This window comes from Lineus longissimus, chromosome 2 (assembly GCF_910592395.1).
Source record: "Lineus longissimus chromosome 2, tnLinLong1.2, whole genome shotgun sequence".
NCBI classification, from domain to species: domain Eukaryota; kingdom Metazoa; phylum Nemertea; class Pilidiophora; order Heteronemertea; family Lineidae; genus Lineus; species Lineus longissimus.
The window spans coordinates 22,660,793-22,678,496 of NC_088309.1; the positions used below are offsets into that span (position 1 = coordinate 22,660,793).

Sequence of the window (17,704 nt, forward strand, 5' to 3'; positions counted from 1 at the left end):
GGAAGATAGTTTTATTCGAAGGAAGCGGCTGCAATTTTTCATCCATACAGAGTGCCACGGAATTGTGGGTAAACAGGGTAGTTTGGATGAGAAAGGAGGGATTCATCAAAATGCTCGACTTTGATACGTCCTAAGTGCGGTCCCTGGAGATAATGATCCAGATTACCCGGTCGAGGTGTCATCTTTATTCACAGGAGAACAGATAGACACTCGCCACAAGCCTAAAACTGCCGTCCTTCACTATGGATCACTTCAGGAAACATTCTCTCCGTGGTGAGCAACACAGCCATGTGTACAATGCAGTACACAAGTTGTGTACTGTTGTGTACATTTTGTGCACAACCCAGCCCATGTCAAGTTTGCTCGATGACAGCCCATTATTCTTAGATTTTCAGACAGATTGTTGGTCGCAGAATTAATGACAACTAAATTCTTTGCATTTCTCTTTTCAGATGTGAATGGTTTGTCCTCAAGACCTCATCATGGTGGACATGGGCACTCATCGAATCACGGTCATGATGAACCCCGTGGCCATTATCATGGTCCTGCCACTCCTACTTTTCACAGGAATCGAGACTATAGTCATGATTCTTTTGATGAGCAAGATCAGTATCAGGACAACCCCCAACAGGACCATTATCACCATGACAAGAAGAAGGGACATGCAGGAAGAAATTATAAACTTGTTGCTGACCCTGCCATTCATCCAAGTTCTCAGAAAATCTACCGGTTTGATGGCATACAGCCAGGGGTAAGGATGATATGAAGATCAAAATGCTGATTATCTGGTATTCTATGATAGATATCGAAGTGTTTTTACCCATACATGGCTGAAATCAAACAAAAAGAGGCTGCTGGTGAACTGAGGTATTTTTAAGGCATCTCGTTAAGTGATCTAAACAAAGCCAATGTGGCAAATGGATTTTTTCTATGTCATACATGTATTTGGGTACAATAGCTTGATGAGGAGTAATTAGAATAAGTGGTCGGCCCCTTTGACTTGATTCTTTAAAAAAATTCCAGAATTTAAAATGCTTATTTTAATTCATGAATTCTAACCTATTTGGGCAGTGTTTGGAGTTCATTATAAATAAAATTTATTTCAGACAACCCGTGCAGTTGAAGCTGTCGATCCAAGATCAAGATGGAACCGACTTTGGACCAAGCGACAAGCTGCAGATCTTCCAGTCCCTAAGTTCAAGGTATGACCGGTATGACAACAGTCATATCTAACTTTTCTCAAAATGTAAAGTCAATATTGAAACATTTTCCTCAACACCATTACTGTTAGTGTTACTTTTTATGTTGAAAATTTGATATTGGACTAAAGTACTAAATATTTTTAAGTAAGTTATGGATAAACAAATTAACCACCCAGGGTCCTCTGTAACAACCGCTCTAATATTTGTCAAGACATTAAGACACCTACCTTAGCAAACAACATTTGGCAAAAGTAAAATTTCCCAGTTCTCAGATGTGAGGTTGTCTGTTCTTAAGTAATTTGCCAATGAAATCTGAATTCGCTATCCATTTGTTGATATGGTATTGTCTGTGGTTCACTAATTGCTTGTGTTGTCTTTCCAGTATGATGCAAACTATGTTGGCCAGCCTCTTCCAAAGGAGGTAACATTCACTAACCTCAATGATAACATCAACAGGAACTTCCTCGAGGACATGTGCAAGCAGTTTGGTACCATTGATGAGGTCAAAATTTATTATCATCCCAAGTCAAAAAGGCATTTAGGAGTTGGAAAGGTAAGGTTGTAGTTTGTTAACATTTATTCCATGCTGAACATTTTGATTTTAAGCCTTTGACAAGTATTGAAGTTTGTAGCTTTGTAAGTGTTGATTTAGTATTTATTTGAAAGATCTTCCTCTGTCATGCTGTGTATGGCAGAAGCATTGTTGCAATCTTTCGCCATCTATCAACCGTTAGCTGAACTAATGATTGAGTGTGGTTTTCCCAACTTTTTATAGATGGCAAAGCTGTAGTTTTATTCAATCAAAGAAGTCTTACTCGCTGCCATGTCATTGTCTGATGACTAGAGTATAGTTCAGTAATTCCTTCATCTGTGTACCCACAAAAGTGTTACTGTGGAATCAAAGGCTTGGAATTCTGATTATCTGGCATAAAGGTTAAAATTTAGGTGGTCAAACAGCAGGATGGATTTCAACTGTGACAAAATGCTGTGCTGCAGTAAGATTTCTGTACACTTTTGCCATCGATCAAGCAGTCACACCTAATGATTGAGGGTAGTTTTCCTTACTCTTTACAAATGGCAAAGATGTAGAGCACCAAAAACAATATAAGAATTGTATTGATGTATGGTGCATCAGAGTACGAAATGTTGAGGACTGGAAGCATTATTTATAAATTTTTCTTTTATTTCAGGTGGTGTTTTCATCTACAAGATGTGCTAAAGCTTGTGTTGAAAAGCTGAACAACACATCAAAAATGGGGAAGATAATGACAGTGTTTGTAGACACAATGGGTAGGTATCTGTGATAAAAATTCTTGACAGTTTTAAACCTTCAATGGGATTGTTTCTCTATGTCCTTGCCAACAGTTGAACTTGTAAATTTCTGATATCTCAGCAGTCCTTTTGGAACAATCTATTGACTACACCAATGATGCAGGCATCAAACGTAGTATTAATGATATGCCTGTACCACCCTTTCAACATATTCTCTGTGCCATCACACTAGAATCAGGTGTTTGAAATTTTGGTACCATTTTGTGCATAAATTGGGCCATTCATCTTTAACGTCACAGTGTTGGCTATTATCATGGCCAGAAAAGAAGTCTGCAGCTTTGACTTCATTTGGAACTTTCGATGTATTTCAGGTAAAGCGCGTCAGAAACTGATTGATGATCTTGTGGTATCAGATAAGCCGATTCTCAATCCACCTTCTCCGAGTTTTGAAAAATCGAAGCAGGCTGTGCGGACTTTTGAATATGAAGATATGGGCAGCCATTGCAAAACTCGATTTTATACTGACCCGTCTAAGGATCGGGAAAAAGAACGAGAGAAAGCAGAAAAGGAGATAGAAAAAGTTAGGCGACGCTCTACAGTTGATGAAAAGAAGGAGGAATCCGATTCAGGTTCTAAACCAGACAAAAAACGGGACCGCTCATTTTCTCAATCAGAGAGAACATTTGAGAGTAATCCCCCGCTAAGTGCTCCACCATTGACTCCTCAGTCATCGTCAACCCCTGGCACACCCTTCCCTCCAACCCCTACGAACAATTTTCAACCTGGTAGTTTTCCCTCAACGCCATCATCGTTTTCATCGGGAAGTTTTGGTACGCCTAATTACACACCGCAGAGTAATTTTGGGACTTCACCTGCTGGAAATATGCAGAATATGCCTGCTTTCAATTTCAACATGCAACAGACGTTCAGTATGGCTCAGCAACAACAGTTCCGAATGGGCCAGCCTAATGTGCAGCAGGGGAACCAATTTGGACAAAATGCTCAGCAGACAAATCAGTTCGGACAGTATAATCAACAGAATTACAACCAACCAGGGCAGTTCATGAACAATCAATTCAATAATATGAATACAATGAATAACCAGAACCGACAAAATTTCTCCCAGGGCAATTTTGGCAACAATGGTGTGCAGAATTTTCAAGCACAAAACATGAACTTTCAGAGAGGAAACTTTGGTAATAACATGCAACAAAATTTCCAACAGCAAAGTAACTTTCAAAATTCTCAACAAAACTTCCGCCGGGGCAGCTTTCAAAGTGACAGCCAGAACTTTCAGCAGCCACAGCCACAAGCACAAGTCCAACCGATGCAGCAGAAGCAGCAGACACCTGCACCACAGCAACCAAAGCTGCCAGCCCCGTCGCAGCCACAAGGAAACTTTCAAAAAAGTGAGACAAGTTATTCAGCCCCAGAGACATCTCAACCACAGCCACCAGGTTTGCCTACTCCTAGTTTGCCGCCATCTGCTTTGCAACCTCCTGGTATGCAGCCTCCAGGTCTGCAGCCTCCAGGTTTGCCTGATAAAGCTGAGAGTTTTGACAAAAGTGATGATTATTCAACTGATGATCAAGGTACAGATGATCAGACTGAGAGCAAAGAAAAGAGTGATACAAAAACAAAAAAGAGAGATAGTTTCGAAGAAGAACGCCCATTCAGTTTGGAATCTAGAATTGAGTTGTTGCTGAAACAAAGGGAGCTAGATAGTTCATTTGACAGTGGTGAGCCAGAGACTCCCACCACGGAAGCACCTCTGGTGCCTGCAAATGAGTACTTCATGGAGCCTCCCTTACCAGTGCATGAGCAGCCACCACTTCCCGGCTCTGATGAGGCGATTCCTCCACTGCCACCAATGCCTTATGAAGGAGGAATGGAAGAAGATGCGATGGAAGTGGAAATTATGACAGAGGGGATGGTACAGGAGGTTTCAGATTCACGGAATGCATTCTATGTTGGTGAGGATGAGATTGGGGATGAGACCATTGAGTCGGAGACAATAATTGATGACGCGGGTGAATTTCAGTCTTCCGATGTTCAGGAGGTCACAATAGGGATGGAAGAGAATGAGGATGACCGCATGAGTCTGTCATCCTTGAGTAGTGGAGAAGAGAAATTAGAACTCAATGTGCCGAATCAGCACAAACAACCTCCACCTTTTGACCCCTCAGTGCCGCCACCTAATTTAAGTGCTAGTTTTAACCAACAAACAAATACATTGAATCCATTAATGCCTGACTTTGGTCAGCGGACTCAGGGATTCAACGAGTCGTGGGGCTCTAGTAATAATCTAAACACTAGCTTCAATAGTGATACTTCGGCAAATCTGTCGAACTCCTTCATGGATGGTGGTTTCCAGGGACCTTTGATAACACTGGATGATCTCAAAGATCCGCATGATGGGTCGTTTTATGGTGTTCTCAATAAGATCATTACCGAACTAAAGGTTGTGATGAAAAAGGACTTGTGTAAGAAAATGGTTGAAGTGTCTGCATTCAAATCTTTGGAGTCCTGGTGGGATGACGCCCAGGACCGAGCTAAGTTCCAAGCGATTGTGAAGCCTGCTAGTGTACTTGACAAGCCAAAGACAGAAGTTGCCCCAAAACAAGACATTACTGCAACTCTGTCATCGCTGTTTGAGAAGCAGAGCCCTTGGAGTTCGGAGGGAGGTGCACTGGGAGCCTTGTCGAGTGGAATGGGTCTTGGTGGCCGTGGTGGACTGCTGGGAATCCGAAGTTCCATGCCAAAACTGCCATCCTTTAGAGTACCTGTGAGTAATGCATCATATTCTTGCAATTGTATTAAACCTTTGCAACAACTTGCTGTGCAAATTGTAATGTACCTCAGTAGAGGTTTAATCTGACCTTAGATCGGTTCTTTACTTCCACTTTCTTCTTGGTAACTGTATCATCAACGCCCTGGAGTCATCATTTTGAGAACTCTCATTGAAAGACTATCATCAACATTTGACAGTCTGAATGATGTGAAGAGAAGTCCTACTCTTCATCTACGTGTATTTTCAATGCACAAACTTTTGTTTTCATATTTCTAATGTTGTTGTTGCTGATTACTATGGCGCTTGTTATTCTTACAGAAAAAGTTCCGCCCTCCATCGCCTGAGCCTGATGAAGATGACTATTTCCGGCGTCCTAGGACGCCAGTGGAGGAATGGGAATCAGGTAGGTCAACTTACATGTGAAAAGTGATTTGATGAGGCCAAATTATACAGGTGGTTATATCACTACTGTTGATGTTCACTCAATTTGTCTGTTTGATTGGTTTAATTGCAGATTCTGAGAAGGCCTCCACATCAACAAAGGAGTCCAGTAAAAAGGCCAAGAAGAGGGAGCGGGCATTTATCTACAGTAGCAGCAGTAGTGAAGATGAGAAGTCTGACTCTGAAGACGAAGAAAGTGAAGACGAATCGGAAGGTAAAGTCTTCTTCTTTGTTCACTGTTTTTTACTATGTCTCTGTGTCAAGGTTGATGTTCTCAGTTGTCTTCTCCAGTTAAATTCTGTCCTATCTCTGTACAGCAAGTTGTTCCTGTAGGTTGGGTGTTACGGCTTGAGGATACTCCTGCTCGTTGCAAGAGTTTGGGTCGTTGTTTCCTGTTCTGTGGATGGCCATGTCCCACAATCTAGCAGATATCAAATGGGCCACAGGTGTTCTAGGGCTACCTTGGTCAGAAGACCTTAATAAAAATTCTTATATTTCTTGCAGAAGAGTCAGAAGAGGGTAGCGGTGAGAGTAGTGGTGAGGAGAGTGAGGATGAGAGTTCTGATAGTTCTGATGAGGAATCATCTGATGAAGAACAAGAACCAAAGACAAAAGAAGTGTCACCTGACAAGTAAGCTGTTTTTATATTGAAAACATTTCTTTTTTAAATTACGAAAATTATAATGAAGCTGTGGTGAGGTTATTAGTGAATAATTACATGTACATTGATTGTTTAACAGGTTGTTATGATACTAAATAAAGAAGGAGGGTCACTTGGGTAGTATAGTCCATTGAGGGATCCCAACTGGACCCAGTGGTGTCTGTGGTAGTCCAATGGTGAACCAATACATCCAGTGATTGAGATAATAATTAATCTACTTGTGATTTCATCACATGTACAATGATCGTTGTTGTTTATTATTGCTTGCCTTTTTCAGAGAGATCATTGATGTTGAAAGCACAGATGATGATGCTTTTGCAAAGACCAAGATGCATGTGGATGAGGTGCATGCCCCTGGGTATGTAGTTTTCTATGAAGAGTAGCCCAGGTTTACCAAAATTGAGTCGTGACTCATAATATTAACATAGCCGTTTTCTGGAGTAAACTGATGGTGGTTTGGTTTGGCATCCGATAGTGCATCCTTCACTGTTAGAATGAGTGATTTTCCTGTGTTCCTAGATCTAGCTATTGCAGTGAAGTTGCAGTACTGTATAACATTCATTCTGAACTTCTATTTTTCCTCTCTTCTACTACCAAGTTTTTTATTTCAGTGAAAGTGGTGATTGGTCATCAAGTGAATCAGAAGAGGGGGAGGTCAAGTCTGATGATGAGGAAGACAAGCGTCTATCTCCAATACGTGAAGAGCCAGAGTTGTTGGTAGAGGAGAAAGTCAAAGCCCCGGAGAAGAAAGGTCCTACAGAGTACGAGTTGGAGAAGATGCGTAGACAAGAAGACAAACGGAAAGCAAGAGAAGCGGAACAGGAGAGGAAGAGGCAGGAGAAGGAAACTCAGAGACTGGAGAAGATCGCAAAACGCGAGGCCAAGAAAGCTGAGAAAGAAGCTGAGAAGATCAGGCTGAAAGCTCGGGCGGAGGAACGGAAGCGACAACGTGAAGTTAATAACCAATTTAACATCGAACACAATTACTTTGCACGTCCACCGGATGATATGGATACAAGTTATGGTCGGAAGACAGATGAAAATATGTCTGGTGCATCAGATTCGGAGGCGACAGACGATGCTGAGGAAGTGCCAGTGATAGATGTGGATGAGCCACCGGCATTCTTGATGGATCATTTCTACTGTCGTATCGAGACGATGAAAAGGTTGGCTAGTATGGTGAATCGACCAAGGGTGCTGCCAATGAAGAAGGGAGGCGAGTTAGATATCGACAAGATAGCGGAACAGATTCATAACGAATTGATGGAAGCTGCAGCCGAGGAGGACAAAGTTGCAAAGACACAACAACTGAAATTGGCATTGGAGGAGGAAAAGAAAAGGACGAAGGCAGAATTGAAGAAAGAGAAAGCTATGGAGAAGAAACGATTGAAGGATATTACAACATCTGTGAGGTCAAAGGTCAATCGGGAACTTGCTGCAATTCTAGAAGATGTCGTTCCGACAAAGCCAAAGCCACGACCAACATATGAACCCAGGGATTTGGATGCTCATAATGAAATCATGTATGAAATATTTGGAAGAGGTGAGTTGTTGCATCCCTGTTTTCAGCTGATGTTTTTGTACTCTGCTACATGTAAACTCAAAATCGTTGCGGTTTTATGTTACCAACTTTGAAAGAACTAAAGGATAGCTTGGACGACCCTTTGCTGGTAATACTGTTTGAGCTACATTTCAACTTTAGGAATATTTGCTGAAAAACAACCCTAATCGATTGTCTGCTCTTATAGGTATTGACATCGAGGACATCAATTATCTGAAACGAACATATGAACAGATGTTAGCCGATGACAAGGAGGAGAACTACTGGTTGAATGAAGTCCATTGGGTTGATCATGCATTCACCAACATTCCTGATCCAGTGCCTCCCAAGAAGAGGAAGAAATCGCATGCAGATGAGCTACCGTTTAAAATACATGCTGCTGGTGAGTATTTTGACTAGGCTAGGAGTTACCACCACCTCATACAATATAGGGTGGTGGTTACTGAGAGAGCTACTAGCAGGGATCAAACCTTTGATATCAGGCAGACGACGTGACCACTGGGCCATCGGGATCGGTATATGTGATTGTGAGCAATGTTCGCATCGTGTGCACTGGAGTTTGGAATGGGTAAGAGCGACATTTCTCATGCAAAGCTCAATAGCCAGTGACTTGAATGTGGAAGATTGGAGTTCACTGACCAAGCCAGAATGTACAATGCTTGGTGTCTCAGAAGAAATGCCATTGACACCAGCTGGCTTGCTTCTCTTTGTAATTACCATATCATATGCTGATTTCAGGTTGTGCAAGGACTGAGGGTTACTACAAGATCAGCATGCAGGAGAAAGCGTCTTACTTGTGGCATTATAAACATACCTTGGAAAGGGATCAACTTCAGGAAGAAATGGAGAAAACGGTGAGTAACACTCGATAACAATGTCAAATATTTAAAATGTGGACTACATGTATGTACAAATGTACAACCAACTTATGAGCCCAGTGCACTATCGACTATGAGTGAAGACGGAAAAGGAAGCATATTGTTTCAGTGTAAATATACCAAATATTTATTTTTAGGATTCTAAGTGCAAGAAGTCGGTACAACAACTTTCAAGAGAGGCTCGTTCCAACCAGAGACGGTTGCTCACCTCCTTTGCTGATATTCTCGACAGTGACAGGGGAGACCTACTCAAGTTTAACCAACTCAAGGTGAGTGTTGAGACCTGTCAGGGGCCAAGTAATGAGGTGGAGAAATAAACCTGTTTTTGGTTGAATAATGGGCAAGCTAGTTGACCTCTTGTAACATTCATGGAGGTTAGTCTAGTCAGGTGTAGTTAAATCACTTAGGGGTAACATAATGGAACAGGAAACTGAGTTGCTAGCTGGGAATAAAATTGTTAATCTAGTCTTACCACTGGTTTGATTTTTTTATTTGTGCGACCAGCTTCAGTTTCCTAGTTCAGGGAGTCTTGAGTGATAAGATGCTGAGTTTCTCCTCAATCTTGTACCCTTAGTTAGGTACTCTTTGTGTTCATCCTGTCATATTTGACTTCTTCAATGGAGAATTTCATTCGTTCAATTTTCAGTTCCGTAAGAAGCAGCTGAAGTTTGCCAAGAGTATGATCCATGATTGGGGTCTATTTGCCCTGGAACCAATTGCTGCTGAAGAGATGGTGATTGAGTATGTTGGGCAGAGCATCCGGGCATCAATGGCTGATGAGCGCGAGAAGAATTACGAAAAGATAGGAATCGGAAGCAGCTATCTGTTCAGGGTCGATGGAGAGACTATTATCGATGCCACGAAATGTGGCAATCTGGCACGATTTATCAACCACTGCTGTAATGTAAGTGTTTTCCTATACATCCTTTCATCAACTTTCAAGTAAATTTTTGTAAGACTTGTACTATTTTCTAAATGCACAAACTATTCGAAAATTATTCACCGCATGAAGTGTCTTGTGAACAAGTCCAGTGCTGTCTTGAATTTCTTAGTGTGTTCATGGTGGGCGGTTTTCTGTTTCAGAGTGTAGGTTTCTGTGAATGTTAAGAAAGAGAAAAAGTTCCATTGCTAACACAGTCTTCTTGTGGATTCTTAAGTGGACAGCCATGTTCAAGGCAAATGTTGTTATCTGTGTTTGATCCCAGTCTCCAAATAACTGATTCTGGATGCAGTCCAGGTGGTCAGAACCCCTTCCCCTCAGGCATATGATAATGATGTCTTTGCTTAATTTTCAGCCAAATTGTTATGCGAAGGTTATCACCGTGGAGCAACAAAAGAAAATTGTCATTTATTCCAAGAGAGACATTGATGTAAATGAGGAAATCACATACGATTATAAATTCCCATTGGAGGATGAAAAGATCCCTTGCCTTTGTGGTGCCCAGGGTTGCAGAGGAACACTCAACTGAGAAACTTACCAGTTAGGTGTTATTACTGCCGGCTTGGATCGAAGTTAAGTTCCTCAGCCCTGACTGGATCTAGGATTGGGTAACATGGACTCAATTCTTTACAAGAGGGATATTTTAAAGTTCATAGACAAGGACTATGTTCATATCATGGATCTTTAAAATGGTTCTGAGTGCTCAAACTTCCCTACAGGAGGCAGGGCAACCTATAATTGTACACAGAAACTGAATAAAACTTACTTCAACTCTGGATATATTGATGCCATGTGGTTGCTGGAAGATTGAAAACTTCCATGGTGCTCTCAATTTGCATATGTTCGATTTACTTCAGTTCCAGTTTGTAAATATCTATCGGTCTATTGGTACATGTGTACTAATGAACAATGTGTTTCAATCACTTCTGCTTACTCAAAGAAACATTTAGCATTTCTCAAAACATCTGGGTACAAATTCAGAAAACGAACTCCATCACAACTCTAGCTCATGTAACACTGCATTGTACATCTTCCAGCGGAAGCTCATGTGATGCAGGAAGTGATTGAAGTAGAAATTGAATTGTCCAGCAAATTGCTCTGCGTCACCAAAATGTTTGTGCCCTCATGCATGTTTTGACTATGTGCATGTTGTCGATTCCAAGCTACTGCATGTATACAAAGAACAATTTATTTTTCAACAGGGCACATTGATATTTTGTTGTCTTTTAACAGTGATGTACATATATATTCAAAATGGGTGAAGTTCAGAAAAAAATATTTAGGTCGTTTGTTCGGATATACTCATCATTCTGGTTAAAGTTGCGTGAAGTATTATTGGATTGAAGTTTCTTACAAATCATTTAAGAACTCAATATTAGTTAGGGGCCATTTCTGGACAAGATGGCCTTTTCGTTGATACTGAAAATTTTTGGTAATATGGAGTGGGTGTCATTCAGGTTAATATTATTGTGACACGAAAACATATCAAGCATGCGAGAGTACATGCCTCCCAACTTCATCAGCTTTGTATGTGATTTGGTCAAGTCCAAGTCCAATGCCAGAAATGGTATTACAGAGGTTTGGCACCGTCCCAACTTCCTCTACCGCTATGCAGGGGTTCCGCTAGGAAGGCTGCCAACTGGGCAGTATTCAGTCCGAAAATTGGTCGAAATTTGTAAAATGGTACTGAAAGTCACTGATCCATTAGAAATACTGAAGGCGGCTTGCAAAAATACTGAATCTATTGAAAATATTAACTTTATAGTTCCTGATAGCCCACAAAGAGGGTTGGCAGCCTCATGTCACTTTAACAACATGTTCTCGGCTTTTGTGAGTCAAGCTTATCCTTCTTTCCGGAATCCCATGTCTTGACAATGAGTATACATGCAAGTTGGAGTGGGGACAGTGCATTGTCTCTTTTATTGGTTGACAGCCTGACACAGCACACTGTGATGTGCTACATGTATGGGCTGCATATTTCTTAAGATTCTCGCATAACAATTTGTATGATAGTTTTTAAAACTACATGTATGATTGTTTAAATTTGGCAATTGTTGATGAAGGCTATTTGATTAAGCCACTATACTCCTTTAAAAGAGTTCAGTCATTAATGCTTGGCTGACACATATTGTCTGCGTACATGTCCATGTACATGTGTATGTCTGTTGATGTAGATCAGCTTTTGTGTAGTAGAGAGCATGTTTGTTCTTTTCTTGCCTCCTTTGTGAATTTCCCACCGCCAGTGGATATTCTTGCTCAACTCAGTAAACAGATCATGCTAGAACCTGATGAATGGTGTACATGTACATGTAGTACATGTATCTGTCTCGTAAGAAGTTTTATCTCTGCACTGCTAGTTTCTATTGTAAATTTCAATATCGGTTTGGGGGTCGTTGGCTTCTCTGTACGCGACCATCAGCGACCATTGTTAATTTCTCCGCCAGTGCGTAACACCATGGTGGTGCGGAAATTGACAAGAATTTGGTTTATTCTCTTTGGGCTTCTGAAAGTTCCTTGGCATTAATACATGTAGACTGATTTTCCTCTGTATATTGACGAAGTACTTGTATCTGTTTGTGCTGTGTTTTAGAAGTTGCATGTGTATATTATTGAAGCAATACCTTTGAAAACTGTAAATACTGTTATTTTGAGTATTATACCATTGTTGTTGGTGTATGATGTGATTCAAGATACTAGTTTGTTGGTTTTGTAGATATAGTTGTGGGCTTTCTGATGGACATGGCTAAGCTTGTCCTGTGTACATTCTCCTATGTATTGCATCCAGACACTGTGTAACTGTTGTAGAGTAGACATGTACATGCTGGTACACATCTCATGTTTTATACATTGGCACGGACAAGATAGAGATGTATCTTTGGCTTGTAATACTGTATTCGTTTGTAAATAAATTACAATTAGTGAACTGATGTAAAGACGTCTTCTGTTCTTTGTTTCGGAGTTGTCCTGTTGCAATGCTTTGAAGGAATCGTACAGGTAGCATGGAATGTTGTTTCACCATCTGTAAGAGGGGTTACAGCACTCCCAAAAGCTGCGTATCAATAGACTGTTCCCTTGTGGCATTTTTCCTTGTTCTGTGTTTGCTTGTGACCTTGTGAGGCACCACACACAAAATGAACATTGATTTGGCTTACTGGATGTTCCCATTGGTTGCACCAGAGAACATGCTATGGAGACAATTGAAAGAGCACCACAAGGCTCTGTAACCATTCACTGTTTGCCTATTGCATTTTTCCTTGTTCTGTGTTCGCTGGTGATGCACCACAGGCTAAATGAACCTTCGGTTGGCTTATCGGAGGTACCATTATTGTACCAGGGAACATACTAGGGAGACGATGGAAAACAATGCCACAAGGAACAGCCAAAGGTACAAGTGGGCAGCCGCAAGCTATTTGGCAAGGCAATGACTAAAGAGCAGAAAAGAAGGTCGGTAAGCAAGGAAAACCTGTATGGTCTATACCAAGCAGTCAGTCAGACCCACCACAGCTGAACTAGTCTAAAACAGATGACAATCTGGGTTAGCATAGGTTACCGTTCCATTCAGCATAAGTGAGAGGAAGTTAATTCCAGCCACAAGAAAAAGCCCTAGCCCTATCTGTCTTACTCTTAGTTCGGATGTCTGTAGATAGTCCGAGGCATTCATTTTTTTTGAGTGCAGCCACATGAAGCTTGTTCAGGACTCCCTGTGTTGATTCATGTAACTCGGCATAAAAGAGTAACACAGACTTGACACAGCTAATGTCATGGTTTAAGAGCTCATATAGCTGTTCAGTGAGAAGATAGATCTACATATCGGCATCATACACGATGTTTTGGGGTGGGATTTGGTGTTTACACACATCATCTTTGGCATTCAGTTTGACTTGTTTTCTAGCATCTCTTTTCTCTTGCATGTGTAAGAATTTGAAGTAAGGAGGGTCAAGTCTGCAGCAAAGCCTTGGTCTTCCAAATACATGTTGAAAAAGTGGGTCTCTCTGCCTTACATATTTATTGCAGAATCCCTGCATTAGTACCATCAGTATATTGTAGCACAGACTTCTTGTCAAGTCCCATTGTGAAATGAGTTAAAGGGAACTGGAACCGCCAAGCCAGTTCGTATGACCTCGTTTTCATTTCCCGCGTATCGGGTGATCAGAACGAGGCATGAATGAAACATGGCGCCTAGCTGTCAATCATTGAGTGACGTCACTACTATGGAATTTACTACGAAAACTCATGAATGAAAGATCGCATGACTCACGTGATTCTCACATGATTCTCAATAATAACAAATTGAACTGCGCATGCTCGGGCACTGGGGGCGGAGCTACAAATCTGAACTCGAATAGGAAGTTGGAAGTTTGACTTTCTCGGGCGGTGAAAGTCGAAAAGTTGAATAAATCGCTCGGCGGTTCCAGTTCCCTTTAAGTTCTGTTGCAGCATTTCTCTTATATCGTTTTTAGAACTCTTTCGTCTGACATGGTTGCATTGTTGTACAACTCTTAAAAAGTCCTGATGTAACACACCAACATTGTGGTGAGTGCCACAATCTGGTCCCATTGTATCCGGTCTTCAAGAATCAAAGCCAAAATTCATGCACATGCACAAAACTGTCTGTAAAGACAGCCATAATGACTACAAAAAATTACTTATGTTTCAAAAATCCAATTTTATTAAAACAGAAAGTTTCTCCCGACTAGTACATGTCTGACATTGAACATACATGTACATTCAAAAACATGCATTTTTAACATACATGTACCTGACAATGTTTTAGTCTCTTCATGTTGATCTTGCTGAGAGCATCTTCAGTATCCACCCCACACTTTCAAATTGATACATTCACTCGTTTATCCTGGCAAAATTGTAATGCTTTAAGATCGTCATCAACTGTGAGCTTCATTGACACTTCCAATGCACATACTTGAATTTGTCCCACCAAATCCAAAGGAGTTTGTCAGTCCTATTCTTTTGTCCAAGTCCCATGTTGCGGATCTCCCCCTCACAATGTTTAAATCTACCCCAGTATCTGGATTGAATAGGTTCAGCGTCGGAGGGACAATTCCATGATAACAGGCCAAGATGGTAAATATGGCCTCAACTGAACCGGCAGCACCAAGCAAGTGTCCAATAGCACCTTTTGTTGACGTCATTAAAATGTTTTTAGAATTCTCACCGAATACCCTAAACACTGCTTTACACTCAGCAACATCACCTAAAGGCGTTGATGTAGCATGTGCGTTGATGTGTGTCACATCCTGGGGACATAACCCAGCATTCTGAAGCGCTGCAGACATACTCCTACGGGCGCCAGCCCCTTCCGAGTCTGGCGAAGTCAAGTGAAAGGAATCGCCAGATAACCCATAACCTAAAATCTCTGCATATATCTTTGCACCACGATTTTTGGCATGTTCGTATTCCTCAAGTACCACTACACCCGAACCATCAGCCATGACGAATCCATCTCGATCTTTATCGAAAGGCCTCGATGCTTCAATAGGGCGGTCATTAAATGATGTTGATAATGCCCTCATGCGAGCGAATCCTGCAATTGCCAGTGGTCCGACAGATGCTTCAGTTCCACCACATACCATTACGTTAGCATCCCCATTCTGTATGAACCTCGAGCCATCACCTATAGCATGTAACCCTGTGGCACATGCCGTATTAACCACATGATTGGGACCCTGAAAAAACAAGAGAAAAAAATCTTAATGAGTATTTTTACATCTTTTCCATATTGTAAGACCAAACCACTGGAGAAGAATTTGCAAATTCAAAATTTCTTATAATTGTATAAATATCTGTGAGCCATGCATTTTTAAAGTGCTGCTGAAGCTGGATGTGGACGTCTCGAGGACACCTTTCTTTGATCAAGGATGGTACCATATATGCACTAATTTTATCTACATGTATCCTCACCTTTAATCCATATCGGAGACTGACATGTCCAGCAGGCATATTCAACAAAACTTTAGGTATAAAAAAGGGACTGATTCGACTATAGCCTCGATTCTTGAGAGTAATTCCAGCATCAACGATGTCTCCAAACTTTGACATGCCCATCCCTACAGCCACACCTGAAATCAATCAAGTAAGCATATCAAACAAAGACGAAAGCTGAAATGAAATCTACTTTGTTAGAAAGGACAGGAATCGTACAAACCCAAGGACAAGATCAAAAGTTGCAGTATGGACAAAATGAGAAGGGGGATTCCTGTTGTCGAAGGAGCCAAGATGATAAGAGCCCAAGTTCTTGAGACACTTGAAATGGTGAAAAAGCACCTTAAGCTCGATTGTTTTTCCTGATTCATTCCTGGACTCTGAGCCAGGGCAAGTTATATCTGTGAAGCATGAAATTATTCTTAGATTTATTGCAAAAATCACCTGTATATTCTTTCTCTTCATCAGTAAATGGATGCCAGTCAGCATCCTCCAACGCCTCATTAGCTGCAGCCAATGCATAAATTGACCCCATGCTCATCTCCCTGAGTTCAGATTTTGGAATCAACTGTTCGATATTGAGTTCATTTGCTGGCACATATCCAGCAACTTGGCATGGTATCTTTTCAAACCCTGCAAAGAAAATTATGTTCCCACAACATTTTATGACGGTCTTCAAATTCCCATAGCAGAAATGCTAACCATCAAAACACAATTATCTGCGCATTTACAACACCACCAACAAAAAAGCTATGCCAGCCTTCAATAACACATCGAATTTTCCCAAGTATGACAAATCAACAATATCTAGTTTCCTGCAGTGGCAATGGCTTGGAAATATTTCAAAAAAGCTGTTAGAACAGTTCATCCTATTCTAGTTGATCAATCAAACATGTAAAAACCTAGTAAAGAAACCTTTTTTTGTGAGTTTGTCTGTTGAAATGTTGCAACTCAACAGATACTCTGTATGCCATAACTTACCAGGTTCAGTGATTTTGGTGATTCCACATTCTCCATTGAGCAGCCTTTTCCACACTTTTTTAGCTCCAACACCTAAGCACGTCACAAGGCCAAGTCCAGTTACCACAACTCTCTTTCGATATTGAGGTGTTGATGTTGAAACTCTTCTGACATGTCGGACCAACTCATTGATTGTTCTCATGTTTTCTCTGAAAAACAAAGGAATTGATTAATACAGAAGTAAATTTCCTGTCCATTCGAAGAATTCACTCTTAGTCTTAAGTCTTATTCACTCAAGGAAACAGGAATCAACCAGCCTAATTTGGTCTACTGTATGGGGCAATTGCATGCACAATTTGCTGGGCAGGAAGGCTCAAAAATTCTTTCAACCAGAGCAGTGAGCTAGCCTACTGCATAAATACATCTAGGGCAGGCCCACGGCTCAGATGGTTTTCTGCTGGGGCCTGGCTGGGCCTCCCTCCCACTCCCAGTCCCACACTACAGAGCAGACTCTGAGGTACAGGTGTCCGCTAAGGTGGTAAGGGATGATCTACTGTACTACTGTACTACTGTACCATCATATCATAAATGATGCTTTTGCTTAATTACTCGTGCCTCTCAAAGGTAACCCTCTCAAACTGTCCTAACCTGAGGTTAGTAATTAAATGGGTAGCCAGAGCCACAAATCAGTACCAGCTATGAGCGACAGATGGCGCTTTACAAACACACTTTACAAAAACTTTGAGCAAGAAAAGCTTTTGTGACATTGATAGAAATCTAATTTCAAACATTTGATGTTCTATTACATGCAAAGATTAATCTTCTCATAATGCAAGCAATTAAAAGTGTAAGATAATTAGAAGTGGTGTGATCTTTACCAAAATAAAGTGTGAAAAATTCAATATTTTTGTTTCGTGAGCGCCGACATTAATCTTCAATTCGAGACAGTCTTCTTCTTGATTGAAGTTAACATAAATAAGGTTTCATATCTATTCAACAGATAGAAATGCAATATAATTGTTTTAGAAATATCAACACTGATAGATTTAATTTGTAGG

General features: G+C 40.9%; 2 protein-coding genes across 3 annotated transcripts; one reads left to right on the top strand and one right to left on the bottom strand.

Annotated features, from left to right (window-relative positions):
* Positions 1-63: 63 nt before the first annotated feature.
* LOC135483091 (histone-lysine N-methyltransferase SETD1B-like) lies at positions 64-12,679 on the top strand. The gene is made up of 16 exons (XM_064763610.1): positions 64-273; positions 453-751; positions 1,107-1,202; positions 1,585-1,755; positions 2,393-2,492; positions 2,846-5,259; positions 5,584-5,668; positions 5,780-5,920; positions 6,211-6,337; positions 6,645-6,725; positions 6,979-7,910; positions 8,116-8,310; positions 8,667-8,782; positions 8,944-9,075; positions 9,453-9,710; positions 10,102-12,679. Exons 1-16 carry the CDS (start codon positions 243-245, stop codon positions 10,273-10,275), a joined length of 5,352 nt encoding a protein of 1,783 aa, XP_064619680.1. The 5' UTR covers positions 64-242; the 3' UTR covers positions 10,276-12,679.
* A 1,759-nt stretch (positions 12,680-14,438) lies between these two features.
* LOC135483790 (3-oxoacyl-[acyl-carrier-protein] synthase, mitochondrial-like) lies at positions 14,439-17,579 on the bottom strand. Of its 2 annotated transcripts, none has more exons than XM_064764831.1 (5): positions 17,525-17,579; positions 16,668-16,855; positions 16,131-16,319; positions 15,666-15,823; positions 14,439-15,430 (listed from the first exon to the last, which is right to left on the bottom strand). In XM_064764831.1, exons 2-5 carry the CDS (start codon positions 16,846-16,848, stop codon positions 14,630-14,632), a joined length of 1,329 nt encoding a protein of 442 aa, XP_064620901.1. In that variant the 5' UTR covers positions 16,849-16,855; positions 17,525-17,579; the 3' UTR covers positions 14,439-14,629. The 2 variants fall into 2 exon arrangements, with proteins under 2 accessions (XP_064620901.1, XP_064620902.1); XM_064764832.1 differs by lacking the exon at positions 17,525-17,579 and adding an exon at positions 17,295-17,496.
* Positions 17,580-17,704: the final 125 nt, after the last annotated feature.